The 23,216-nt window shown below is 43.3% G+C and overlaps 1 protein-coding gene across 1 annotated transcript in view; it reads right to left on the bottom strand.

Annotated features, from left to right (window-relative positions):
- The window catches only part of UGGT2 (UDP-glucose glycoprotein glucosyltransferase 2), a 347,356-nt gene that overhangs the window by 53,502 nt on the left and 270,638 nt on the right, over window positions 1-23,216 (bottom strand). Inside the window, exons 30-31 of the mRNA XM_067536834.1 lie at window positions 12,328-12,412; window positions 10,506-10,591 (exon numbers count right to left, since the gene is read on the bottom strand). Of these exons, the coding sequence (XP_067392935.1) occupies window positions 10,506-10,591; window positions 12,328-12,412 (171 nt within the window). The remainder of the gene's footprint in view (window positions 1-10,505; window positions 10,592-12,327; window positions 12,413-23,216) is intronic.

The raw sequence follows: 23,216 nt of genomic DNA, 5'->3' as shown, positions 1-23,216 counted from the left end.
CCTGCAGCAGCTGAAAGTAGCTGTTACAGGGAAATTCCTTCTGAGCTGGAGCATGCTCAGTCACTCAGTGGGGATGGTGCATGTGTAGTATGGTCAGCACTATGAATTGGGAGGGGATAGAGCATGCCCAGGGAGGATGGAATTTTAGAGGTCTAGCAAGTCTCTATTGAGCATATGCAAAAATATAATTTTTCAAAGGCTTATAACTTGGCTAAATTTGGGTGCATTTTCATGATGACAAAAGGCTTCTTTCTGATACGAAGGTCACCCCCTGCCAAACTAAGTCCCTGCTCTAAAGCATGGGGGTGTGATAGCATTTAAAAGAAAAGGTTGCCAGAATTTTTTCCCTAGCTGCATTCTCAGAAATGGCAACCATGTTGCCTGAAATTTTTATAAACAAAATTCAGCCTGAGGCAGACACTCAGCATGGAAAATTTTAGCCCAAACAGTTAAAGTTTAGCCAATTATAAGCTGAAAACAAGCTCTTATAATGGGAAGTATTAGGCAACCTTAAAAAAGATGATGCTACCAGCCCCGATTATTATGTTCACCTGAGTACTTGAAATGTGAGTCATAAAAGTTAGGGTTTTTTTAAATCTATATTAGATCACTTACTCCATGCAGACATAGAAAGGTATCCTCTGAAAAATAAATAATTGGATTCATGAATAACCCAAAAATAACAATCCATACTGTGCACTCTCCAGAAAAAAAATTACGTGTTAAAAGGTTTCCATTTCAAGCCTCCAATGTTGTTACAAAGAATGAGAAAAAACTATATAGTAAATTATGAAAACTACCCTGAAAGTATATTTTAGTGGCACTCAGAGAAAATATTTTTAAAGGATTGCAGTTTCTTCCCCTCCTCTCCAAACAGGAAGGAGCAAGGTTTTATTTTTAGGAATAATAGCATTGCAAAATAGGTTTTAAAACTGATCTCAACCACTATTTGATTTACAAAGCATTCCAAAAGGCAGCTTTAATTTAGAATATGGAGTTCAAATGTTTTTCTTAATGCCCCCCCAGAACAACAAGGAAGACGGCAGAATCATGCAAGTTATTGCAACATGGATGTCATAAAGGTAATGCAGTTTGCTCTATATTTTGCAAAACAATTTGTGGAACCCTTTAAAGTGACACAAAGTATCAATGAGGCGAATAGTTTAGCAGAATTTTTAAAAAAAGACTGAATATTTATACAGATACAACATACAGTTGTACATACAGTTACAACAATAAGAATTAAAATGAGTTTTGGATGGGATATAAATATTTATGTGTCAAGGGAGTTAGCCAACTTCAAGTTAATGGGTATTAGAAGGAAATAGTCACTTTGGTCAGTTTATTTCATATCTGCCTATTCCACGTTTCTTGCATCTTCCTCTCAAGTATCTGGTACTGGCCATTGTTTGAGACAGGACACCAGACCAGATGGACCCCAGGTTTGATCTAATATCACAATTCCTACTTTCTTATGTGATCTGCAAAGGGTTTTAATAAAAATGCATGTGCCCCATTTATAATGGCAGCCCAAAAAGGTTTTTTTTAGTCCCTCTATCCTCAAAATGGTAACACTCATCTTCCCTGATTTTGTTGTGTTTCAGTGTATTGTAATCTCTCACACAACAGAAGGTTCCTGAATTTTTAACAAAGAATTTCTTTCTATAAAAAATTGATTTTTTTTGTTAATGCCCGCTTCACTTAAATGACAATGTGTTCTGAACTGTCTGAGTAAAAGTGCCTTCACTTTTCCACTCCCCAATTTTCATGCTTTTACCTTTGTGATGTCACTTTTAACTAGTTATATAGTTATCTTAGAGTCTTCCAGGCAACATAGGATCTGAATTTCTAATGAAAAAAGGTAGAAATTTTACTTGGGTTGGACAAACACTTTTAGGCCTTTATTAATCAGACAAAAATGGAAGAAAAATAAAAGAGAGTCACCAAAAGGGCATCTTTGAAACCAAGAAATCAAAATTAATTGCTAAAATTGGGAAGGGGGAAAGAGATTTTTGCTTTCAGTTTTCAACTACATAATAACCCACATCTAGTATTAAGCTTAAGGCAAACAAAGGCATACAAAAATTTAACAAGCAAATGAACCAACATAAGCAAATGTGCATGTGGCTGCATAAGGAGAGGTTACTCATCTTGAGCAATAACTGGAGTTCTTTGAGATGTGTGCCCCATGCATGCTCCATTTCAGGTGTGCAAACACCTCATGAGCCTTTGACTGGAGACTTTCAATAGCAATGCTCATCCGGTCCGCACATGGACTCTAGACATCCTCATGTCCCATACAAGGATATACAAGAACTATGCAGGTGAACCACCCTCAGTTCATTCTCTACCACAAAATCGTAAGAGACAAAACTCTGACACAAAAAGGAAAGAGGGCAGGCAATGAAGCATTCATAGGGGGACACATCTTGAAGAACTCCAGTTACTGCAGAGAGTGAATAGTGTCCTATTGGTGCTCCACTTGAGGTGGCTCCCAAGCAATATCCCAACCTGAAGGAGGAGAGGTTTTGGAGCTGGAGCTGAAAGACTGTCATGCCAACAGTAGTGCTTGATTTAGAGACATGTACCAGAGTGCAGGTTTGGGAAAAAATGCACTCATGTCCAGATTGCCGCTTTGCAAATTTCAGTAATTGGCGCATTTTAAAATAGTTCCATGGAATTAACTTGGGATCTTGTACAATGAGTTATTCAAGGGGGCTGAACATTAGCAGCCTGGTAGGTAACAAACAACAAACTCACTTTGAAAGTCTTTGTGTGGCGATCATGGATCCTTTAGATTTGTCCATAATTGACATAAACAGCCCAGAAAACTTTCTAAATGGATTGGTTCTGTCTGAATAGAAGGCTAATGCAGTTCTAATATGTTGTGTGATATTGGGGAAAAACAAAGGAAGGTGTATAACATGGTTAATGTGGAAATCAGAATATTTTAGGTATGAACTTGGGATGTGGGCATAATGATACCTTATATTGAAGAAAAGAGCAAAGGGGGGGGGGGGGAGGGAATCACCTATTAATGATTCTTGTTTCCTGACTACGCAAGCAGAAAAAATGGCCACTAAGAATGCCGTTTATAGTAAATAGGTGCAGCAGAGAACACTTAGCTAGTGGCTCAAAGTGGGATGAGCAAAGACTGAGAATCCCTGCACAGGATAATGAAAGACTGTAATAGTTGTCAACTAAACTCTGACTGAACTCATGAAAAGATCTGACTTCTTTAAACCAAACAGGTCATCAAGAACAACAGAGAGGGAAGAATTAACAGATGAAAATTGTCACTGAGTACACCAATGGTGAAATCTCTTCCAGCTTTAAAGGTAAGCATTTCTAGTACAGATTTATCTGTGGTTTAATAGGACCTGTTGTACCTCTGTTACGCAGGAAACCTCTACCCCAAGAACCAATGAAGAGCCAAGCTCTGCATTGGAGGATAGCCGAGTCCAGACAGAGTGTTCAACAGGAATCCTGAGAGAATGGATGAGTAATGGTCAGAAGCTGCAATGCTGCAAACAAAGTGAGGCGAATCAGATACCGGTACCAGACTTGCCTTGGGAAAGCTGGTGCAAATAGAATGACTCTGGCTTTGTCTTGTTTGATATTGTTCAACACCTTTAGAATCAACATTGTCAGAGAATATGCACAGAAAAAGTCCCTCATCCAAAGAATGAGAAAGGTCTCTTCCAAGGCTTGATGATCCTGATCCCCTCACAAGCAGAATCCTGGGAGAAATGTCTGGTTGGATCACCTGCCATGGTATTCTGCTTGCCTGAGAGGTAAGAGGCTGAAATGTGAATGTGATTTGCTATATACTAGTTCCATTGTTTTATTGCTTCAGCACAAAGAGAGGGGAATCTTGCCTCTCCCTGATGATTTATGTAGAACATGCAAGCTATGCTATCTGTCATAGCTGGATTTTGCCTGATTAAGGAAAGGAAGTGGATACAAAGAAAGTATTCCTGACAGCTTGTAATTCTAGAAGACTGATGTGTAAGAAAAACTCTGGAGGCAACCATTTGCTTTGGATTATGCGTCCCCCAAGGGGAGCTCCCCATCTAATAAGTGATGTATCTGAAGTTGTGATAATGGTAGGAGGAGGGTCAGTGAAAGGAACTCCTGCATGGACTCTGGACAGGCCTTTCCATCCACCGAGGGTACCACCCGAGGAAGGACAGATACCAACTTGTCTAGAACAAGTTCAGGATGTTCAGGATACAGATTGCTCTGAGACAACCATAGAAGTAGAGAAGATGCAGCCTGGTGTGTTATGTTATGAAAGTACAAGCTGCCATATGACCCAGAAGTTGGATGCAACTTGTTGCAATTGTCTGGGGTCTGTGATATAGCAAGGGCAGAGGGCAGAAGGAGAGTGGTAGAAGGAAGGTATGTAAGCCCCAGAATGCTCAGGGCTGTTCTATGCAGCCAGAGTTACTAGAGGGCAATTAGGAGCATCTGAGGCCAATTAAGGCCCAGCCAGGTGCCTGATAAAACCCCCCGGGTCCAAACAGATGGGGTATGAGCTGGAGGTGGAGGAGTGCAGTGTTGTGTGGAGGAGCAGAGAAGAGTTTGGAGAAAGGTACTGGGCCCAGGAGGGGGAAAGCTTGCTCAAGCAGGACTGAGTTACTCCCCAGGCGTAGGGCCTGAGTAAGGAAGCCCGGCCCAGGCACTGAGGAGGCAGGGCATGAGGAGCTGAAAGGACAGAGGGGGGAAATAAGCCCAGGGGAAAATATTGCAACTGTGACTATGGCACCAGCAGCACATAGGTTCCAATCATAGGGCAATCCAAGGTTCCAAGCACATAGGTTTTAATCCAAGCAGGCGGGCCCAGGTCCCTACCTCCTCCCCTTTCCACTGGGCCACGCCTGAGGGACCATCCCCCAATTCCTGGGGAGACGGGGTAACTGGGGATGCTCTGGTCCACTACGAGAGGCAAAAGTGCGAGACCCACTAGGGTGAAGCTGGCCATTTGCCACAGGGCTGATCTGAATCTTGGCAATAAGGCTTGTCAGTGTTGTAAATCTGTCCACAGAGAAGTAACCTGTATATGTTACAGCATCCAGAGAAGATCCTATGAAGTCTATCTGTTGAGCTGGAGACAGAATGGACTTTTTGATACTGAGCTAAAGTCCCAAGTTTCAGGATAAGGATATGGCTGTCTGTACTGCAGAGAGGACTCTGATGTACAAGCAGCCATTTAATAGCCAATTGTTGAGGCAGGGGAAGATGATTATTCTCTGCCAACAAAGGTAAGTGGCTACTACTGCCAGGACTTTGGTAAATACTCTTGGGGCAGATGAGAGGTCAAAGAGGAGCACTTAATACTAGAAGTGATGCTGGCCATCTGTGAAATGAAGAAACCTCTTGAGAGAGGGGTGAATGGCAACATGAAAGTACACGACCTAAAGGTCAAGGGTTACAAACCAATCCAAAGAATCTAATGATTGAATTATAGCTGTGATCCTGAATATATGTGATTTCACTAAGGTGTTTAGAAGTCTGAGCTCTAATAATGGCCTCCATCCCCCATTCTTTTTTGGAACCAGAAAATATTTGCAATAAATCCTTTTCTCTCTGTGCTGGACTGTGATCCTTCCGTGCCTAGGGCAGCCACCTGAGAACGCCACGGTCAGGGCAGGCTGTAAAAGGGTGAGGAGATCCTCTCAGCACTGGTGGGTGGCACTGAAGCCAGACTTCCCAACCAGACACAAACTGTGCTCTTGATTCCCCACACCGATTATCAAGAAGCCAGTATACCAATAAACACAGCCCCCTTTACTGCAGTCTCCAGCTCCCGATCAGCCACTAGGCCCAGTAAAGAGACTAGTTATTTAACCTCTACACTCTTTACTAAAAAGGTTCCCTCTGACCCCAAAAGGTCAGCCACAGTACCAGATTAATATAAATTTGGATCTTACCCAAAATACCACGCTGCCAGCCAATCCTTTAGTAACTAAAACTAAAGGTTGATTATAAAAGAAAGAAACAAACCATAAGAGAAGTGTTAAAGGCTTAAAGTAATCAGATACATACAAATGATTAAAAGTCCATATACATCAAGTTTCTAAAAGAATTGTGGAGTTTGCAGGCTTATATACACTCTCTGGAATGCATCCAATAATAGGATGGGTCTCAGTTCTTTGTTGCACAGCTTCAGTTACAGATGGCTTGATCCAGAGGTAGATAGGTGCTAAACAGGAATGACAACCAAAATGGATTCCAGGCTTTGCCTTATATATCCTCTGGTTGCCATGCTGCTTGTGGAATTTCACAGGAACCAAAATGGAGTCCAGAGTCACATGAACAAATCCTGATGACTCATCAGGTAGATCCCTGGCTTCTCCCCCTGGGCCCCTTGCATCTGGGAATGTTTTAATGGGCCATTAAGCAGGCTATTGTCCTGCTGCCACCCCGTCTAGGGTGTGTCTCAGATAGCACAATTTGAAATACAGATATATCAAATATATCCATAACTTCCACTACACATATAACACATGAACAAAAGTATTATCTTACTTAGCATATTATAACCTTTCTAACAGTACCAGACATGGCATACCTTACATGAATTATGATTTTGACATACTGATGTCAAACAATATACTAAATGTCCCTCCCCAATCCAGCCAGTGTGACACCCTCAACGCGAGACTGGTGTAGAACGGAGTAATCAGAGCTCCTGAATACACCTCAAGGGACCCCTGATTCAGCCAGCATGACATGGATTAGAACTTATTCAACAGCCTCTATGCTTAGAAGAAAGTAGTCTCCTGTCTCAGCAAATGTTTGTGAGAAGAGTCCCTTAGGCAGGACGGGGAAGAAGAGTAGGATGAGGAGATGGAGGTGAAATGGATGGAGCAGCCTGATGTTATAACCTCCAAAAACCATTTGTCAGATGTACATTGCTCCCATGCAGGTCGAAAATGGAAGAGACTGTCTCCAAAGGGAGGGAGATGGGTAGTGTGATGCAACTGAAGATTCCCAAGGTGGGGGTACTCTGGGCCCTTGATCACCCATCAAAATTGATATGTAGATGAGATGGGGGGACTGGGTGGTGGCAATGGTTGCAGTTGGAGGTCTTTTCTTTTGATATCTCGGTCACTTCTTAGGTGGGTCAGCCAGTCTATGAATACCAGAGAACTGGGCCAGACAAGATCTCTTTGCCATTTGGGATCTACTACATTTTCTTTTATTTGCAGGTGTATATATACACTGAGACCTGAGACCTCAAATCCTTTACGGTGTGCAAGGATTTGTCAGAGGACTCACTGAAAAGTTTCAATCTGTCAAAAGAAGGTCTTCTATGGTATTTTGGACTTCCCTAGAAAATCCCAACTGTTTCAGCCAAGATGCTCAACACGTGACAACAGTAGAGATGGAAGGAGGTTCAGTGTCAGTGACATCTAGGGAGGCTCGCAACCAGGTCCTTGCTAAGAGCTGACCCTCAATTATGATAGCCTGGAACTATTCCCGATGTTCCAAGGGAAGATGATCAATAAAGCGCTGAGGTTACAGTAACTTATGTGCCATCTTTGCCATCAGAACCTGATAATTCACTATTCTAAACTGGAGGGCTGTGGAAGAGTAATCTTTACATCCAGCAAGGTTGAAGAGTTTCTAGTCTTTATTATATGGTATAGACTTAGTATGCTGTTATCTACCACTCTTACTAACAGCTTCTACAACTAAAGAGTTGGGAGGAGGCTGTGAAAATCAAAACCTCCTAATTTTTTGCTGGAACATAGTACTTTTTATCTACTTGTATATCAGAAGGTGCATCTGTCAGATTCCAGCTAGTTTTGGCAGGATTCAGTAGTGCCTCATTTACTGGTAAAGCTACATGACCAGAGGGTGTCTGTGGAGGATGTCCAAGTTTGGATGCTTGCATCTCCTCTGATAAGGTCTGAAGTGAGTCAGCAATCTGTTTCATCAGCTCCTGAAACTGTTTAAAATCATCAGTGTAAGAGGGCAGAGAAGGTATCACAGCCTCATCTGAAGATGAGAAGATATTAGTTTGTGGTGTCACCTTCTGTCCACTTTACCCTATTGCTCTTTAAAATATTCCTCTTTTGGTTGGGGTTGTTGAGGAGGGAGAGATGGAGCAGGACACTGTCTTTTCTGATGATCCCCAAGGGAATAGCTAGGAGTCCTTGTAATTTGCTCATGACAGGCTACTCACAGGTCACAATATGGCCATTGGGTGGAACCATAAGGTAGCAGGGGAGCTCTCCAGTGCTGCTCAGATCAGTGGCAGGGGGCATAAGATTGTCTTGCCCTTAGGGCTTCTTTCTCAGTTAAGATGTCTGGAAAGAAGTATCTATGATGGTATGTTGGGGATCCCTGCGCAGACATCGAGAAATCTGAAGAGGAGTCTTCAGCATAGACTAGAAAAGGAACGTTGGAGGCAAGGATGATTGTCCATCTGGCGCTGATGGTAGCAGAGAAAGCTAAGGTCTCAGAGACCCTCAGTACCTAGAGTTGTTAAGAAACCATTAAAAAAGGAAACTCTGGCTCCTCAGACACCGATAAGTCCTTGGAGAATCTAGACTTGTATGGTACTGGGTAAATCTCCACCAAGACTGGATGAGGCTCCAGAGTAATTGGTGTCAGTACCGAGAATGTTGACAGTAGTATCTTGTTTAGCTGTTGGTGCTGGTGCTGAAGATGGTGTTGACCTCAGAAATACCGATGTTGCAATCCAGGTCACCTGTTTAGATAGCAGAGGTGGTAATGAAAAGTCTGATGATGTTATAGACTTTCTAGAGTCTCTGCTGGAGCAGTCATGCTTGGATGGTACTGCAGACAACTTTGGTATCAAGGTCTGCTTGGTACCACAGGTCCTTTGAGGAGCTCAATGTCTTCGGTGTGCTCCTGATACAGAGAAGCCTGGAGCTTCAGTGGTACCCTTCCTGGAACCTGAAGTCTTCAAAACAGTTGATCTTGATGGTGACCAAGCATTTTTTTGAAGTAGGTTCCCTATGAGGAGATCCAGCACTCCCTCTCCTTGGGACCTCTACCAGTACCCGTCATGTTCTTATCTCACAGAACTCTTGGTATGGAGGTTGAAGGGGCACTGAGCTCACATGGAGGCCAATGTGCCAGGTCTGTGTGTATGCATGGTATCTGGGCCTGGATCTCAGGTTGGTCAGAGGATGCACTCCATCATGAGGAGCCTAAATTTAATCTCCTGTTTTTCCAAGATCTGCTTTTAAAAGCTCAGCAGATCTTGTACTTGGCTGAGATGTGGCTGTTTCCCAGATATTGGATACACCAAGAATGTCTGTCGCTGACTGGTATTGATTCCCAGCAGGTAAGGCAGCGCTTGACTCATCGGGATACTAGCATACCAGGTCAATGACGACTCCAAAGTCAAACCCCTCAGAAAGGGGGTGAGGGGAATATAAATAAAAAAACATCCAATTAACTAAAGAAGTATGATTATCAAAAGAATTCAATAAACTAAACTAAAAACTAAGAACTCAAGGCTAAGCTAGAGCAAAACTGAAATGGGCATGCTAGATGCTCCAACTCAGGCGGTCAAGCAGTTGAGAAGGAACTCAACTCCATATATCATTGGTACAAGGCATGAGGATAGAGCACATCGGGCAAATAGACACTGCTAACAAAAATCTCCGATCAAAGATACAAGAGGCATGTATGCACCTGAAGTGGTGCACCCATCGGGACACTACTCAAAGAAGAATTAAGGGTTACTTACATGCTTGTCTTTGGTCTTTGCTCCATATCTTCCTAGTGATTTCCACTTTCAATTTCAGAGAAGCATATATAATATCATCAAAACATAATACCATGACTCAGAGTAGATTAATACAATCACAATTGTATCTAAAAATACCTAAAAATTTATTTTAAAATATCTAAAATATATGCTTTAGGAATTATTTTGGGGAGTTCTATGGCCTGTGTTATACAGGAGGTCAGACTAGGTGATCACAATGGTCCTTTCTGGCCTATGAATCACTATATAATTGTAAAACAAATCCAAATTATTTAAATTCAAGCTTTAATATATACAGAAACACACTGAGTTTTCATAAACTTTGTCAGTGAATAGACATAATGTATTATTGCCATATCATAGCATGCTTCAGAAGTTCAATTTGATACAGCAGTACCATATTAGCTAATTTTTTTTTCTTTTCCCTCACCCCCGATTATCATAATAAGATTGAATCTATGCCATAGGGTGGTAAAAGGCATACTGGTGGAGCAAGTTGGCTGGAGCATCTAAAAAAGGTTATGGAGTGATGAACAGGGAAACAAAATAACTAACAAGATGTTTACCTAATATCACCTACAATATTTATATGCTCATCTCTCATTTATATGGGTTATAAACTCTTTGGAGGTAAGGCCTGTTTTTTCCTATGTGTTTGTACTGTCCTTGTCACATTTTAGGAGCAAACACACCATAAATAATAATTAATTGCTGTATTGGCATGATCAAAGTGGAAACAAATATCAGTTACCTTGTAATGGATTCCAATTCTCCTTTTTCTTCTGAAACCCCATCACTAAGGAGATCTTCATCAATTTTGTCAGGTTTTTTCTGTACCTAGCCATTAAAAAAGTAGCATTCATGTAATTTGGGAAGTTAGCTAGTAAATACTGTAACTGTAACATTTAAGTAAAATAGACCTATTGGCCAGATGAACTAGTGTCCTAGTTTTTTTTAATTTGGCAAGCTAATGCTTTAACTGTTTGAAATTACACTGTAACACCATATCAAACTATTTGAATATAAGTATTCTGTACACAGTGTACAAGTAATCAGTCCTGTCCATCAGGATCCTGAAAAAATTTCCATACTAGTATATTTTCTATAATTGTATCTAGATACATTTCTCAGATTCAGTCCTCTTCTTTAGGTATGTGACCCATCCTTTCAATATCATGCAAGAGAGTAGTAATTGATTATGCAACTGATTATACAAGTTCATATGGGGGATTCACATCCTCAGATCAAAGGGCAGGCTCAAGTCCTCTTTGTTTAAATATGTAAACAACAACTAATAATACGCAAAATTAGTGATGTCTCTTTCCATCTTTGCTCATAAAAACTAGGTCATCAGTAAGTGACCTAGAACATAGTTAGGAGAAACATGCTATTATACTGCCTATGGAGCAGTCTAGGAGGGAGAGTGTGATTCAGTGAATCACAGGCTCCCACCGTCTCCTTCCTGCTTTGGAGAAAGAGAAAACTATGACATGTTTATACCTGTCACAGTGTATGCTCTCCAATGTACTTTATACCCCCTCTATGCTCTGAGCCAAAGACCAATATGGGCCATGATCAGGCCCAGGAGCTTCAATTGAATTTGCTAGATGGCCTCACTCTTTCTGAACTAAAGGCATATCTGCAAACCACATAGTTTTTCAAACACAAAGTTTTGAATGTATGTAATTCTAATCCAAATTAATTTAATTTTTTTTGTATTGTCAATTTAATGCTATTAGCTTTGTATCAGCAATGAGTCAATGAAAACCTATGCCTTTTTAGGTTCTTCACAGCAAGTGTCTCTGAAGATCTATCTTAGGTCTGATTTATGATAGTCAAGGCAGCAGCCTAATTTAAATTGGATACCGACTATCTGCCATGTTTGATAAAGCTCTACTTATTTCAGTTACTGGATTACAGCATACAAGGGGCACTAATTTTCCTATCATATAATTTACCTAATTTTGACCCAGATTGTGTGCTGAGGCTGAACATGTGGATTTTTTTGCTATTTGCATGCTACAGGATGAAGTCAGCTGCCTGCATGGCATTTACCCCATTTCCCTCAGATCCTGGAAATTTACGTCCATGGGACTGGGGAGGAGACTCAGAGGAAATATTATTGCTTCCTCTGCCATGTAGCTCTGTACCTTTCTCAGCTTCTCAAGGCCCAAAACTGGGACACACTGTATGACAAAAACCCAAAAGGAAAAACTAAAAAAATAATGCTGGAAACATGAAGTACTGTGGGATTCCTTACTCCTTTACAATAGGTAACTCTTCACATAATCTCACTTCCATTATTCTTTATTTCTGATGTAAATTGCAAATACAGAAGTAAAGGGGCACCAAAGTTTTATGGAATACAAGTAATTCTGGGACTAAAATGAATGATATCCTCCAAAACGAGGGACAGTTGAAAGGCATGCCTGCGGGGAATGCAGAGAAAAGTTAAAAGAGCCAGGATCAGAGATAGAAAAATACCCTTGCTTTTAAACATAATCCCAAGGCATCTGAACATTATTAACATGTTTAAAGAAATAATGCACACACAAAATTATATGCTTTCATACTTGGACTTTGAGGATTTTGCTCCTGAAGTTGTTTAATACTACAATAACATCTTCCAGGTGGACTGGAGAATCTGCTCCTTCATGGCTACGAGAAAAAATATAACAGATACACAAATGTATTACCTCTTTAAAATATTACAGATAATGAGTTTTGTTTTTAATTACAGTACCAAATTTTAGAACTGTTTACATTTGCTGAAGCTAAAAATGTCTGTGTACAGTGTATATACTACACTAGTTTTCTAATGTTGGAACCTTTCTCAATTTTTCTTCTTCACAGTGCTTAGCAGGAGTTATAGCGAAATGACTGATAGGTTTTTTTCACAATAATTGTGCATTATCAGTGCATAACACAAGTGTCCTCATGACCATGTAAACCTTTATATTTTCAAATGCCAACATTTTATTTGGAAAGAAGACTGTAAAGTGACATATTTTGCCAAACTGAATGCCTGAATGTCCAATTTTTATTCCCTTGACTACTATAGAAAAACCTACAGGCTACACTATTTGAAGATTCTTCAGTCACAAGAGCATTTAAAACAAACAACCTGTATTAAATAAATGGGGATATTTACTGAGGTTTAAAGGAATTTCCATTTTTATTAAGTACTAGATTAAATACATGATGAAAAATACTAAAAACAATTATTTCATGGGAGATTTTTCATAGTGGCGTCCATTTGGCCCACGAATGCATGTTACTCCACCTCGTGCTCCATGCAGTTGCTATATAGTACTGCACAGGCTAACTGTCATCAGTTCCTTCTTTACCATGAAACCCCATGACAGGGAACTGTGAAGCAGAGGGGAAGAAGAGCAGGTCATGGAGCACCCATAGGGGAACACATCTCAAAGAATTGCAGTTACTGAATAGGATGAGTAGCCATTATTCATTCCTTTCCTTTCCCACTCCTCCTCCTCCTCCTCATAGTGTCTTTATGGGTGCTCCACTCTAGGTGACTACTGAGCAATTCCCCATTAAAGAGGAGAAGGCTTTGGAATCTAGTCCAATATAGAAGAAAGTACAGTTGAGCCGAACACTGTACTGGAAGCAGAGTCACGAATTATTGCACACTGTTCAGCGAATGTATGCCTAGAAGCCCAAGTTGTGGCTTCACATATTTCAAGGGTAGGAATATTTTTAAGAAAGACTGTGAAGGTGGAAGTAGATCTCATACAGTATTCTCGTATTTCAGTGAGTGCTTCAAGATTACGAGGTTGCAATTACTAACACAGTCAGTTATCCACCTAGAAATGTTCTGTTTAGAGATTGCAGCTCCTTTTGCTCTGCCTCCAATCAAGAAAAAGATTTAGTCCTATCAGGCTCTCCTGACATCAAGCGTGTTGAATGCCTCCCTCTTAGCCCAGTGAGGTTTACATTGAAAGACAGGGAGGAGAATGGGCTATTAATATGGAAATGACACACTACTTTTGGCAAAAACTTGGGATGTGGCTGTAATGTAACCTTGTCTCTGAAAAATATTGTGAATGGGGCATATGGAAGAAGAGACCCTATTTCCTCCACTCGTCAAGCCAATGAGATGGCAACCAGAAATTCCATTTTCATTGATAAATGGAGAAGTGAGCAGGGAGCCATCCAGCAATGATGCTATTGGTGCAATGTGTTTGAGATCACACTAGCAGGCAAATCTTTTCCATTTTTGTAAGTAAGTGCAGCATGTAGACTGTTTTCTGCAGTGTGATAATACTCTTTTTACTTGTTGTAAACAGGCCATTTCTATGCCCATGAACCATCGACCAGTTAGTTGTGCTTTGAGTTGAAGGATTCTGAGATTGGAGTGAAGAATCTTCCTGAACACCTGATAGAATAGATGAGGAATGGACAGTAATCAGGAAGAACATGGCCAGCTGTATCGGGTAAGGGAACCATGTTTGTTTGGGCCATGTTGGAAAAATCAGAATAAAACAATGTTACTTACCAGTAACTGATGTTCTTCGAGATGCGTTGCTCATGTCCATTCCACTATAGGTGACTGCACGCCTTCGTGCACAGTTCCTGGGATCTTTTTCCCCTTAGCAGATCCCGTAGGGCCAGCTCCAGCGCCCCCTGGAGCCCCATGCACATACCACAGTATATGAGGCACTGCTGGCCCTACGCCCCCTCAGTTCCTTCTTTCTGCCAACTCAGGCAGTGGGGATGGAGGGTGGGTCATGGAATGGACATGAGCAACACATCTCAAAGAACATCAGTTACTGGTAAGTAACCCTGTTTTCTTCTTCGAGTGCTTGCTCATGTCCATTCCATTATAGGTGAATAACAAGCAATACCTTGGAGGTGGGTAGGAGTTACTGGTGAGCTGCCCTCAGCACGGCTCTGCTGAATCCCGCATCCTCTCTTGCCTGCTGAACGATGGAGTAGTGGGACGTGAAGGTATACACCGATGACCAGGAGGCAGTTTTGCAGATGTCCTGCAGGGGCACTCTCTCCAGGAAGGCCGAAGATGAGGCTTGAGCTCTGGTTGAGTGTGCTGTGATGGGTCCCGGAAGCGGCACCCTTGCTTCCTCGTAGCAGAACTTGATGCAAGATGTAATCCATGAGGAGATGCGCTGGGTGGAGACAGGTGAGCCTTTCATCTGGTTGGCCACTGCGACAAACAGCTGCATCGATTTCCAGAATGGCTTTGTACACTCGATGTAGAAGGCCACGTCTTGTATCACGTCCAGCGAATACCATCTTCTCTCCTCCACTGAACCGTGCAGTTTGGGAAAAAACACGGGGAGAAAAATATCTTGATTACAATGAAATTGGGAAACCACATGGGGCAGAAAGGCTGGATGCGGCCTCAACTGCACCTTATCCTTATAGAATACTGTATATGGGGGCTCCGAGGTCAAGGCCCTTATCTCGGAGACCCTTCTAGCTGAGGTAGTGGCCACCAGTAAGGCTACCTTCCATGAAAGCGTGATCAGGGGGCATGAAGCCCTGGGTTCAAAGAGGGGCCCCCATGAGCCTCAAGAGGACCAGGTTGAGATCCCAGGGGGGCACCGGGTCACGGACCTACGGATAAAGCCTCTCCACCCCCTTGAGGAACCTGACCGACACGGGATGGGAGAACAGCAATCTCCCCTCTCGGGGCTGATGGAAGGCCAAAATGGCTGCCAGGTGAACCTTCAGAAAGGCCAGCGCCAGACCCTGGAGCTTTAGCTGGAGTAGGTACTCCAGGATCACCTGCATAGGCGAGAGGCTGGGCGGAATGCCCCAAGACTCTGCCCAGCAGGTAAACAGTCTCCACTTAGCCCGATACACGACCTGTGTGGAAAGTTTCCTGCTGGCAAGCAGGACTTGTTGGACCTGCACCGAGCAGGCTCACTCTCCCTCCGTCAGCCACGGAGCCTCCAGGCCGTGAGGTGCAGGGAGTCCAGGTCCAGGTGCAACAGGTGACCGTGGTCCAGGGAGAGAAGGTCGTGTCGCCTCGGGAGCTTCAAGGGTGGGGCAAACGAAAGGTCCAGCAGCATGCTGACCCAGTGCTGTCTCGGCCAGGCCAGAGAGATGAGTATAACGTCTGCCCTGTCCCTCTTTATTTTCAGCAGGAACACAATGGGCGGGAACGCGTACATGAGGGTCCCCGTCCAGTCGATAAGGAATGCGTCGATAAGGAAATCGACCCAGTCTCGTGACCCCAGAGCGAGCGGAACCTTGGGCACTTCGTGTTCCAGGTTGACGCGAATGGGTCCAGCTGGGGAACACCCCACTTCTGGAAGATCATAGCCACTACCTCTGGGTGCAATGACCAGTTGTGGAGGGGTAGAAACGACCTGCTGAGGTGATCCGCCTTGTCGTTCCTCACTCCCAAGTGAGAGGCAGTTAGGTGGAAATTGTGCCTCATGGCAAAGACCCACAGCTTCCTCGCAGAGGGCCGAGGAGTGTGCTCCCCCCGCCTGTTTATGTAAAACATGGCTGCAGTGTTGTCCATCAGCACCTGCACCACTCTGCCTGTCAAGAATCAGAGGAACACCTTGCACGCTAGGCGAATGGCCCTCAGCTCCTTCACGTTGATGTGCAGGAGCCGCTCCTCCCCTGACAAGAGGCCCTGAGTGCCTAAGTTGGTGCTGATGTGGGCTCCCCATCCCACATCCGAAATGTTTGAAATTAGGGTGACTGACGAAACCAGTTCCCTGAACGGAACGGAATGCCCTTCATCACTGCCCTGGGCGTCCGCCACCAGTCTAGGGAGGCTAGGACAGGCAGGGAAACTGTGAGCCCCTGGTCCAATGGGTGTCTGTTCGGCACATATACCGAGGCCAAGCATACCTGAAGTGGTCTGAGCCTCAGGTGAGCTAGCCTCACTACATCTGTGCAGGCCGCCATGTGGCCTAACAGCTATAGGCAATGCCTGGCTGTTGTCATGGGGCATTGGTGCAGCTGGGAGATGATAGAGACCATTTCCCCAAAATGTGGCTGAGGCAGGAAGGCTCTGTCCTGGGAAGCGTCCAGGGTCACCCCAATGAATTCTATGCATTGCACTGGGTTAGAGTGGACTTCTGCTCGTTTATGAGCAGTCCCAGCCTTCTGCACATGAAGCAAGTGAGGGTCACGCTCTCCTGCATTTGGGACCTGAACCTGCCCCTTGGAGCTGAAGACAGGCCAAAAGGCAGAGCTGTGAACTAGTAGTGGGAGCCAGCCACCATGAAATGGAGGAAATGCCTGTTGCTGGGGAGGATAGACACATGAAAGTATGTGTCCTTGAGGTCGAGGGAGGCATACCGGTCTCCTGGATCCAGGGAAGGGATTATGGAGGCTAGGGAGACCATGAGAAACCTGAGTTGTTTGACATATTTGTTTAGAGGAAGCAGGTTTAATATGGGTCCTAGAACCCCCTTCGCCGTGGGGATGAAGAAGTACCTCGAATAGAACCCCTTCTCCCTTTTGCCTAGAGGTACCAGAGCGTCGTCTCGGTACCCGTGACTTCCGGTACAGCTTGCCATGTGGACCTGCAAACCCTTTCGGTGACTGAGGTCAGCGCCGCTCCGAGGTCTTCGGTGCCGAGCAGGACTCCAGTGACCGGGTTTCACGCCATGGACTGCGCGGTGCTGAGTCCTCCGATGGCGACCGGGTTCTGCACCGCCTCGGTGCGGGCGAATTCCTCGGTGCTGGGTCCTCCGACGGTGACCGGGTTCTGCGCCGTCTTGGTGTGCACAAACTCCTTGGTGCCAGGGAACTGGGACAGGAGCTGTCCGAGTGCCGCCTGGCAGACCTCGACTGGTGTCGCCTCCTGGCCTGCGCTGCCTCCGGTGCCAGGGATCGATGTCGGCGCCGAGAGGGAGACTCCTCGTTCTGAGTCGAAGCAGGCCAGCTCGACAACGCTGACCTTGAGCGACTGCTGGGGGAGTGTTTCTGCTCTACCCGTCCGGCGAGAGATCTTCCTCCCTGTACCAGGGATCTCCACTGCCCTTCAGGGAGACCCAATGAAGGTTTCCCCGGTGACACTGGCCCCTTCTCCCTCGGTGGGAGGTGGGGGGCAGAAGTGTTGTGGGCAAGGCCAACAAGGCTCTTGCTGCCTGAAAAGCCTCCGATGTCAACAGCGTCGGCAGAGGCACTTTCCCACTCCCAAGAGTCGGGGGAGGCTTCCTAACCAGAGATGCAGGCACCGGAGAAGACTTGACCGTCCGGGTCCAGTGCATCTCCGTGCTTGATCCTGCCCATATCGACAATGCCGGGGAGTGTCCGCGCTCCACGCACGCCGCCTTCCTCCTCGGTGACTGGGGGATAGCCCGGCCACTCTAAGGCCCCGCAGGGACTTGCCTTATCTCTAACTACACTTTTTAACAACACTTAACAACTACTTAACTAACTAAATTTCTTAGAATAACAAACAAGTTCAAAAAAGGGGAATAATACTTGCTGACAGCAAGGTTAGTTCCAGGAACCATCATGGACAGAAAGAAGGAACTGAGGGAACGTAGGGCTGGCAGTGCCTCATATACCGCGGCATGTGCATGGCATTCCAGGGGGCACTGGAGCCAGCCCTATGGGATCTGCTAAGGGGAAAAAAGTTCCAGGAACTGTGCACAGAGGCATGCACTCACCTATAGGGAATGGGCATGAACAAGCACTCAAAGAAGAACTCAGCCTTGTTCCTTCTTATTTTGAGTAGGACAATGGATATTAGAAAAGTCACGGGGAATGCATACAGAAGACCTGACAACCATTGGAAGTGAAAGGCATCCCCAGGAATTTGTTACCCAGACTGGCTCTGGAGGAAAAATAGGCATATTTTCTGTTTATTGGCATGGCGAAGAGGTCTATCTGAGGAGCGTCGTATTGTCCAAATACATGGTGAGGTATGGTAGAATCTATCTCCTGCTGGTGGCCTCGAAAGAAGTCTATCCATGGTCACATTCTGAACGCCAGGAAGGTAAGCTGCGGTGGTAACAATCTGATTGTGTATGCTCCAATTCCAAAGATGTATAACTTTAGCACAGAGGGAGGAGTATCTTGCTTCCCCTTGCCATGTCGTCCATCATGTCGTCCAATTGGATGAGGAGTCAGAAAAGGAGAAACTGGAGGAATTGGATGGGCAAAGACAAAAGAACTAGGTCAGAGAATCCTGAGAAGTGGAGACTAAGTAGGGAAAAAGAATGGCACAGGGACAAAGAGGTAGGTAAGGGAAAAGACAGGACAGGGTCAGGTTGAAGGGAAGGAGCAGAAAGTGTCAATCAACACTTGGGAGGAATGGGCAAAAGAGTGTGCCCATTAGAGAACATTCCTCTCCCTCTGCATTCCTGGAATGGAATCCAAGATTCCTGAATCTCACCATTCCTCTGCTGTCAGCAAAAATCCATGAACCTGCTGGCAAAGTATCCTATCCTGGTCTAGTCCTGGTGCACTTGGAAGATGACAACCTACTTCTAGTTACTCCATTAACTTAAATAGTAGAGCTCTGTGTGGTGGATCTAAAAGTTCCAACCTTGCTGATGAACCATGTCGGTTCAATATGATCCCACTGGCTGGAATTTCTGGTTTTTCAGTTTGCTTTTTTAAAAAGCTAGGTAATTACATACAAAATTATATTAAAATACTATTAAAACTGCAAAATTAAGACTAGATTTTAAAAAAATGTTAAAAAATTCAAGTTCATACTGTTCCTTTTACCCGTAAATTTACCATAAATGCTTTCAACAGCCAGCTGAATAACTGCAATGACAACGTGAAATAAACTTTTCCTTCCAGCAATACTTGTTAAAGAAATATATTGAAGTTTCAAGGAACACTTTGATGGCTGAGTTAAAACTTCAGCCAAACTTCTGACATTTAATTAAAGCTGCTGGTATTCAAATGTAGCTTCAAATGAAAGGTGAAAGTTGAAAATTGCACTACTTGAAAGTTAAAATGCTGCCACCTTTCTACACTTACCTCGGAGATTTGGCGGCAGTCGACTGGAGTTACACAAACTACCCAAAAAACTTGCGTAACTCCCGTTGACTTCTGTGGTTCCGTTCTGCGCTCCGTCTTCAATGCACTGCGCCGACGGGAACGGGATGCAGCGCTACGCCACATGAGGAAGTGGTCTTAATACGTCGATTTCTGGATTGACTGAGCGGGTCTTCACTGACGGCTCAGTTGATCCAGATAAGTCGATCTGATGGCGGCGAATTTGCCTCCATCAGTGTAGACATAGCCTATGTTGTGCTGTAGTAATATAGTATATATTATATATATATACTATATATATATATATATATATATATATATACACACACACATATATATACATATATACACACTATATATACACACTATATTTAGTGATTTTTTACTTCAAAACCGCAGTAAATTTTTCTCCAATCATCTTTCTTCTGGTCAGTTCCATTTTTCTTGCCTTTCTACTAATACTATAAATGAACACACTTACCATAGAAAAACGGACACTTTTATGATATTTGCTCTCATATTACTCTTGACTATTCTTGCCTAAGAGTGTGAAATTCAAATCTGGATTTAAATCTTGTTCCATTTGTCTATATATAAAAGGGTGTTTTTATATTCACCCAACCTTTTTCTGTTTAATATGACTTTTGCAAAATATGTCTAAAGTAATCTATTTCATTGTGACTGCTGTTCCTTACACCAAACAATCTGCTCAGCATTACCTTGACTTTTTCTTCTCCACTCTCCAATTTATTTGTTTTCATCACGTTTTGTTTCTAGTTATATGAAACATGGTAAGCTCTCTGGGGAAAAGACTGTCTTTTTATCAGAGGTGGGTTCAGCACCTAGCACAATGGGGCCCTAATCCGAATATATAATTAATAATACCACACTTAAGTAATTTCAGATGCAAAAATAAACTACTCTTCATAGCAAGAATGACAGCAGTTGCCATAGTTTAGGTCAGTGGTGCCCAATTTTATTACACAGGAGGGCCACATAAACCTAAGCATAGTGGCATACGGGGGAGGGGGGTGGGAGAGTGGGGGGGAGGTGAGAAGCAGGCCCCAGGCACCGGCCTGCAGGAGGGCACCAGGCCAGCCCTTCATGACGCGCAGGAGGCGGGGGCACATCGTGAAGGGCTAACCTGGCGCCCCCCCCCAGGCCAGGGTAGTAAGGCTGCCCCGCCCGAGCCAGCGCCAGGCTGGAGCAGGAGAGGTGGGCGCTGCACAGCAGATAAGTGTGGGGAAGGGGGAGGGCAGTGCCAAGCCTGTATTTGCGCCCCTCAAGCCTCATGACACCCCCCCACACAGGTACAGAGCCCCCCTCCCGGGGGCAGCTGAGGGTTGGTGCTGGGACCCCTGCACGGGAGGAGAGGGCGAGAGAGGCTTGGGTGGGGCGCAAATTTAGGCTTGGCCCCTGGGAGCTGGAGACCCACAGGACGTCACTGCATAAGCACAACCTTGTGTGGGCCAAACAGATTCTCCATCTGGGATTGATGGCAAGAGCCCAACTGTGGGCCTTATAAAATGCCCTGGTGGTCTGTGTATGGCCACTGGGCTGTAAGGCTGGTTAAGATTATATGAATGCTTTAATTCTAACTTTCAACTTCCAAGTCACTGAATTTTCCATATCCCTTCTCTGTATCCACAAAGTTAAAATTCACAACCATGCCCTCAAAAACTCATGTCCTTAGTACTGTAGCCTGCTTTCTAGCCCCACCTTCTACAGTCCTTACGAAACACTACCACTAAGAACATCTTTCCTCATCTATGAATATGACCATATCACCCTACCTCTCTAGGTGCCTTCACTAGCTCCCCCTCGTCTACTGCATAAAGTTCAAGCTTCTTGTCACTGCCTTCAAGCCTCTACATAAATCTATTTTTCTCTACTTATCCACTCTTCTCTCCCTAAGGAGATTGTAAACTCTACAAGAAAGGTACTCTCTTGTACTCTTTGTACAGCATGTAGCATTATGGAGCCTGAATCTAATTGCACTTGGGCCTTGATTTGTAAACTACTCAAAGAAAGCATCATGTGTTTTATTTATATTGGGAGATGTCTACAATGTTCTTGGATGCTGTTAATATATTTTGTTTTTAAATTCACTTGGGGCAGGCCTCTTGATCCTTTCAAATCTTTGTTAAGTGCCATGCATAGTTATGGCACTATATAATGAATAGATCTAAATCCTTTGCAATTATATTTACGTTTATACACACACACAAAATCATATTGTTCTGAAATACAAAAATACAGCTTTCTGTTTAGCTGTTCGTATGAACCACAGAATATAATAAATCACACCCATTTGTCTTTTTCTTTACATATTTTACTATCAACAACTTTGCTGCTTACTAAGGTCTTGATCCTACAACACTTGCTTATGTAAGCAATCCCACTGACATCAGTAAAGGTGCGGAGAATCAGACCTCAAATGAGCAGTAGCAATGAGACTGATATCTCATCACTCAATGTACCAAATTTATCTTTGCTGTCATTTGCAGTAATGCATACTAAGAGATTCTGATTTACAGATGCAGCTGCTTCAAAATGATGATCCTTGTTATGAGTAGTGTCACTTTCTATCTAAAAAACCCTGCTTATTCCAAGAAAAAAGTGTAATTACATAAGAGAAAATAAATTCTTTACCTGTAAATTGGACACTATTGTGAGAATTAATGCACATCAGTGGAGAGTGATTTATGTTGTGTAACTTCAAAAGCCTTCTAGTTCTTTCTAAAATTCCTCTGATAGTGCAATATATGCATGTGCCTGAGAGGGTCATCATATAACTTAACAAGAGATTTTTTATACTTAAAGACAACATATATTTATAACCCTTAATATTTCTAATCAAAGCCACCCTTCATCTTAATAAATATTTGCATAACTGGTAATTTATATGAGAGAGGTTGCAAAACTGAAAGTCCAAACCTATCTAATCATATTTCAAAGTGTCTGATTTGTAAAGAACAAACGAGACTCGATTTATCTGATAGATAGATTATGTGGTTCAAAAAGCATTAATTTTAAATGACTAAACTCTTTACAGAATATGAACCTAAATTATTTCTCCTTAGAGGAGAGAAGTCAGGTGTTAATAAACAGCAAGAATTTTTAAGATCTTTTTGATTCAAGTTAGAAAGTGGTTGGTTGGGGTTTTTTGCTGAAGTATAGTATGCTACATTTTCCCCCCTTCATGATATAGTTAGAATTATCGGCTACAGTTGTATACTATTAAGAGAATTCTTTGGGGGCAAAGATCATCTTTTTCTATTTAAAAAGCTCATATCACAATGTGGATGCTATTAGAAATAAACAATAAATAATTAGTTGCAGAAAATGTGATACATCTAATATGCCATTACCTTCCAGAAATTTGTATTAAGTAAGGGCTGACATTAACTAAATTTTGAGAAACATTTTTTTTTTTAGATTTACAAGTTTACCATCAAAATACTTAATCTGTGCTCACAGGCCTCTCCACAAT

The sequence above is a fragment of the Emydura macquarii genome, unplaced genomic scaffold (genome assembly GCF_026122565.2).
Source record: "Emydura macquarii macquarii isolate MOO-44397 ecotype Brisbane River unplaced genomic scaffold, CSIRO-AGI_Emac_v2 contig_3671, whole genome shotgun sequence".
In the NCBI taxonomy this organism is placed as follows: domain Eukaryota; kingdom Metazoa; phylum Chordata; order Testudines; family Chelidae; genus Emydura; species Emydura macquarii.
The sequence above is the reverse complement of the archived record's forward strand: the minus strand, read 5'-3'. Positions and strand labels throughout refer to the sequence as shown.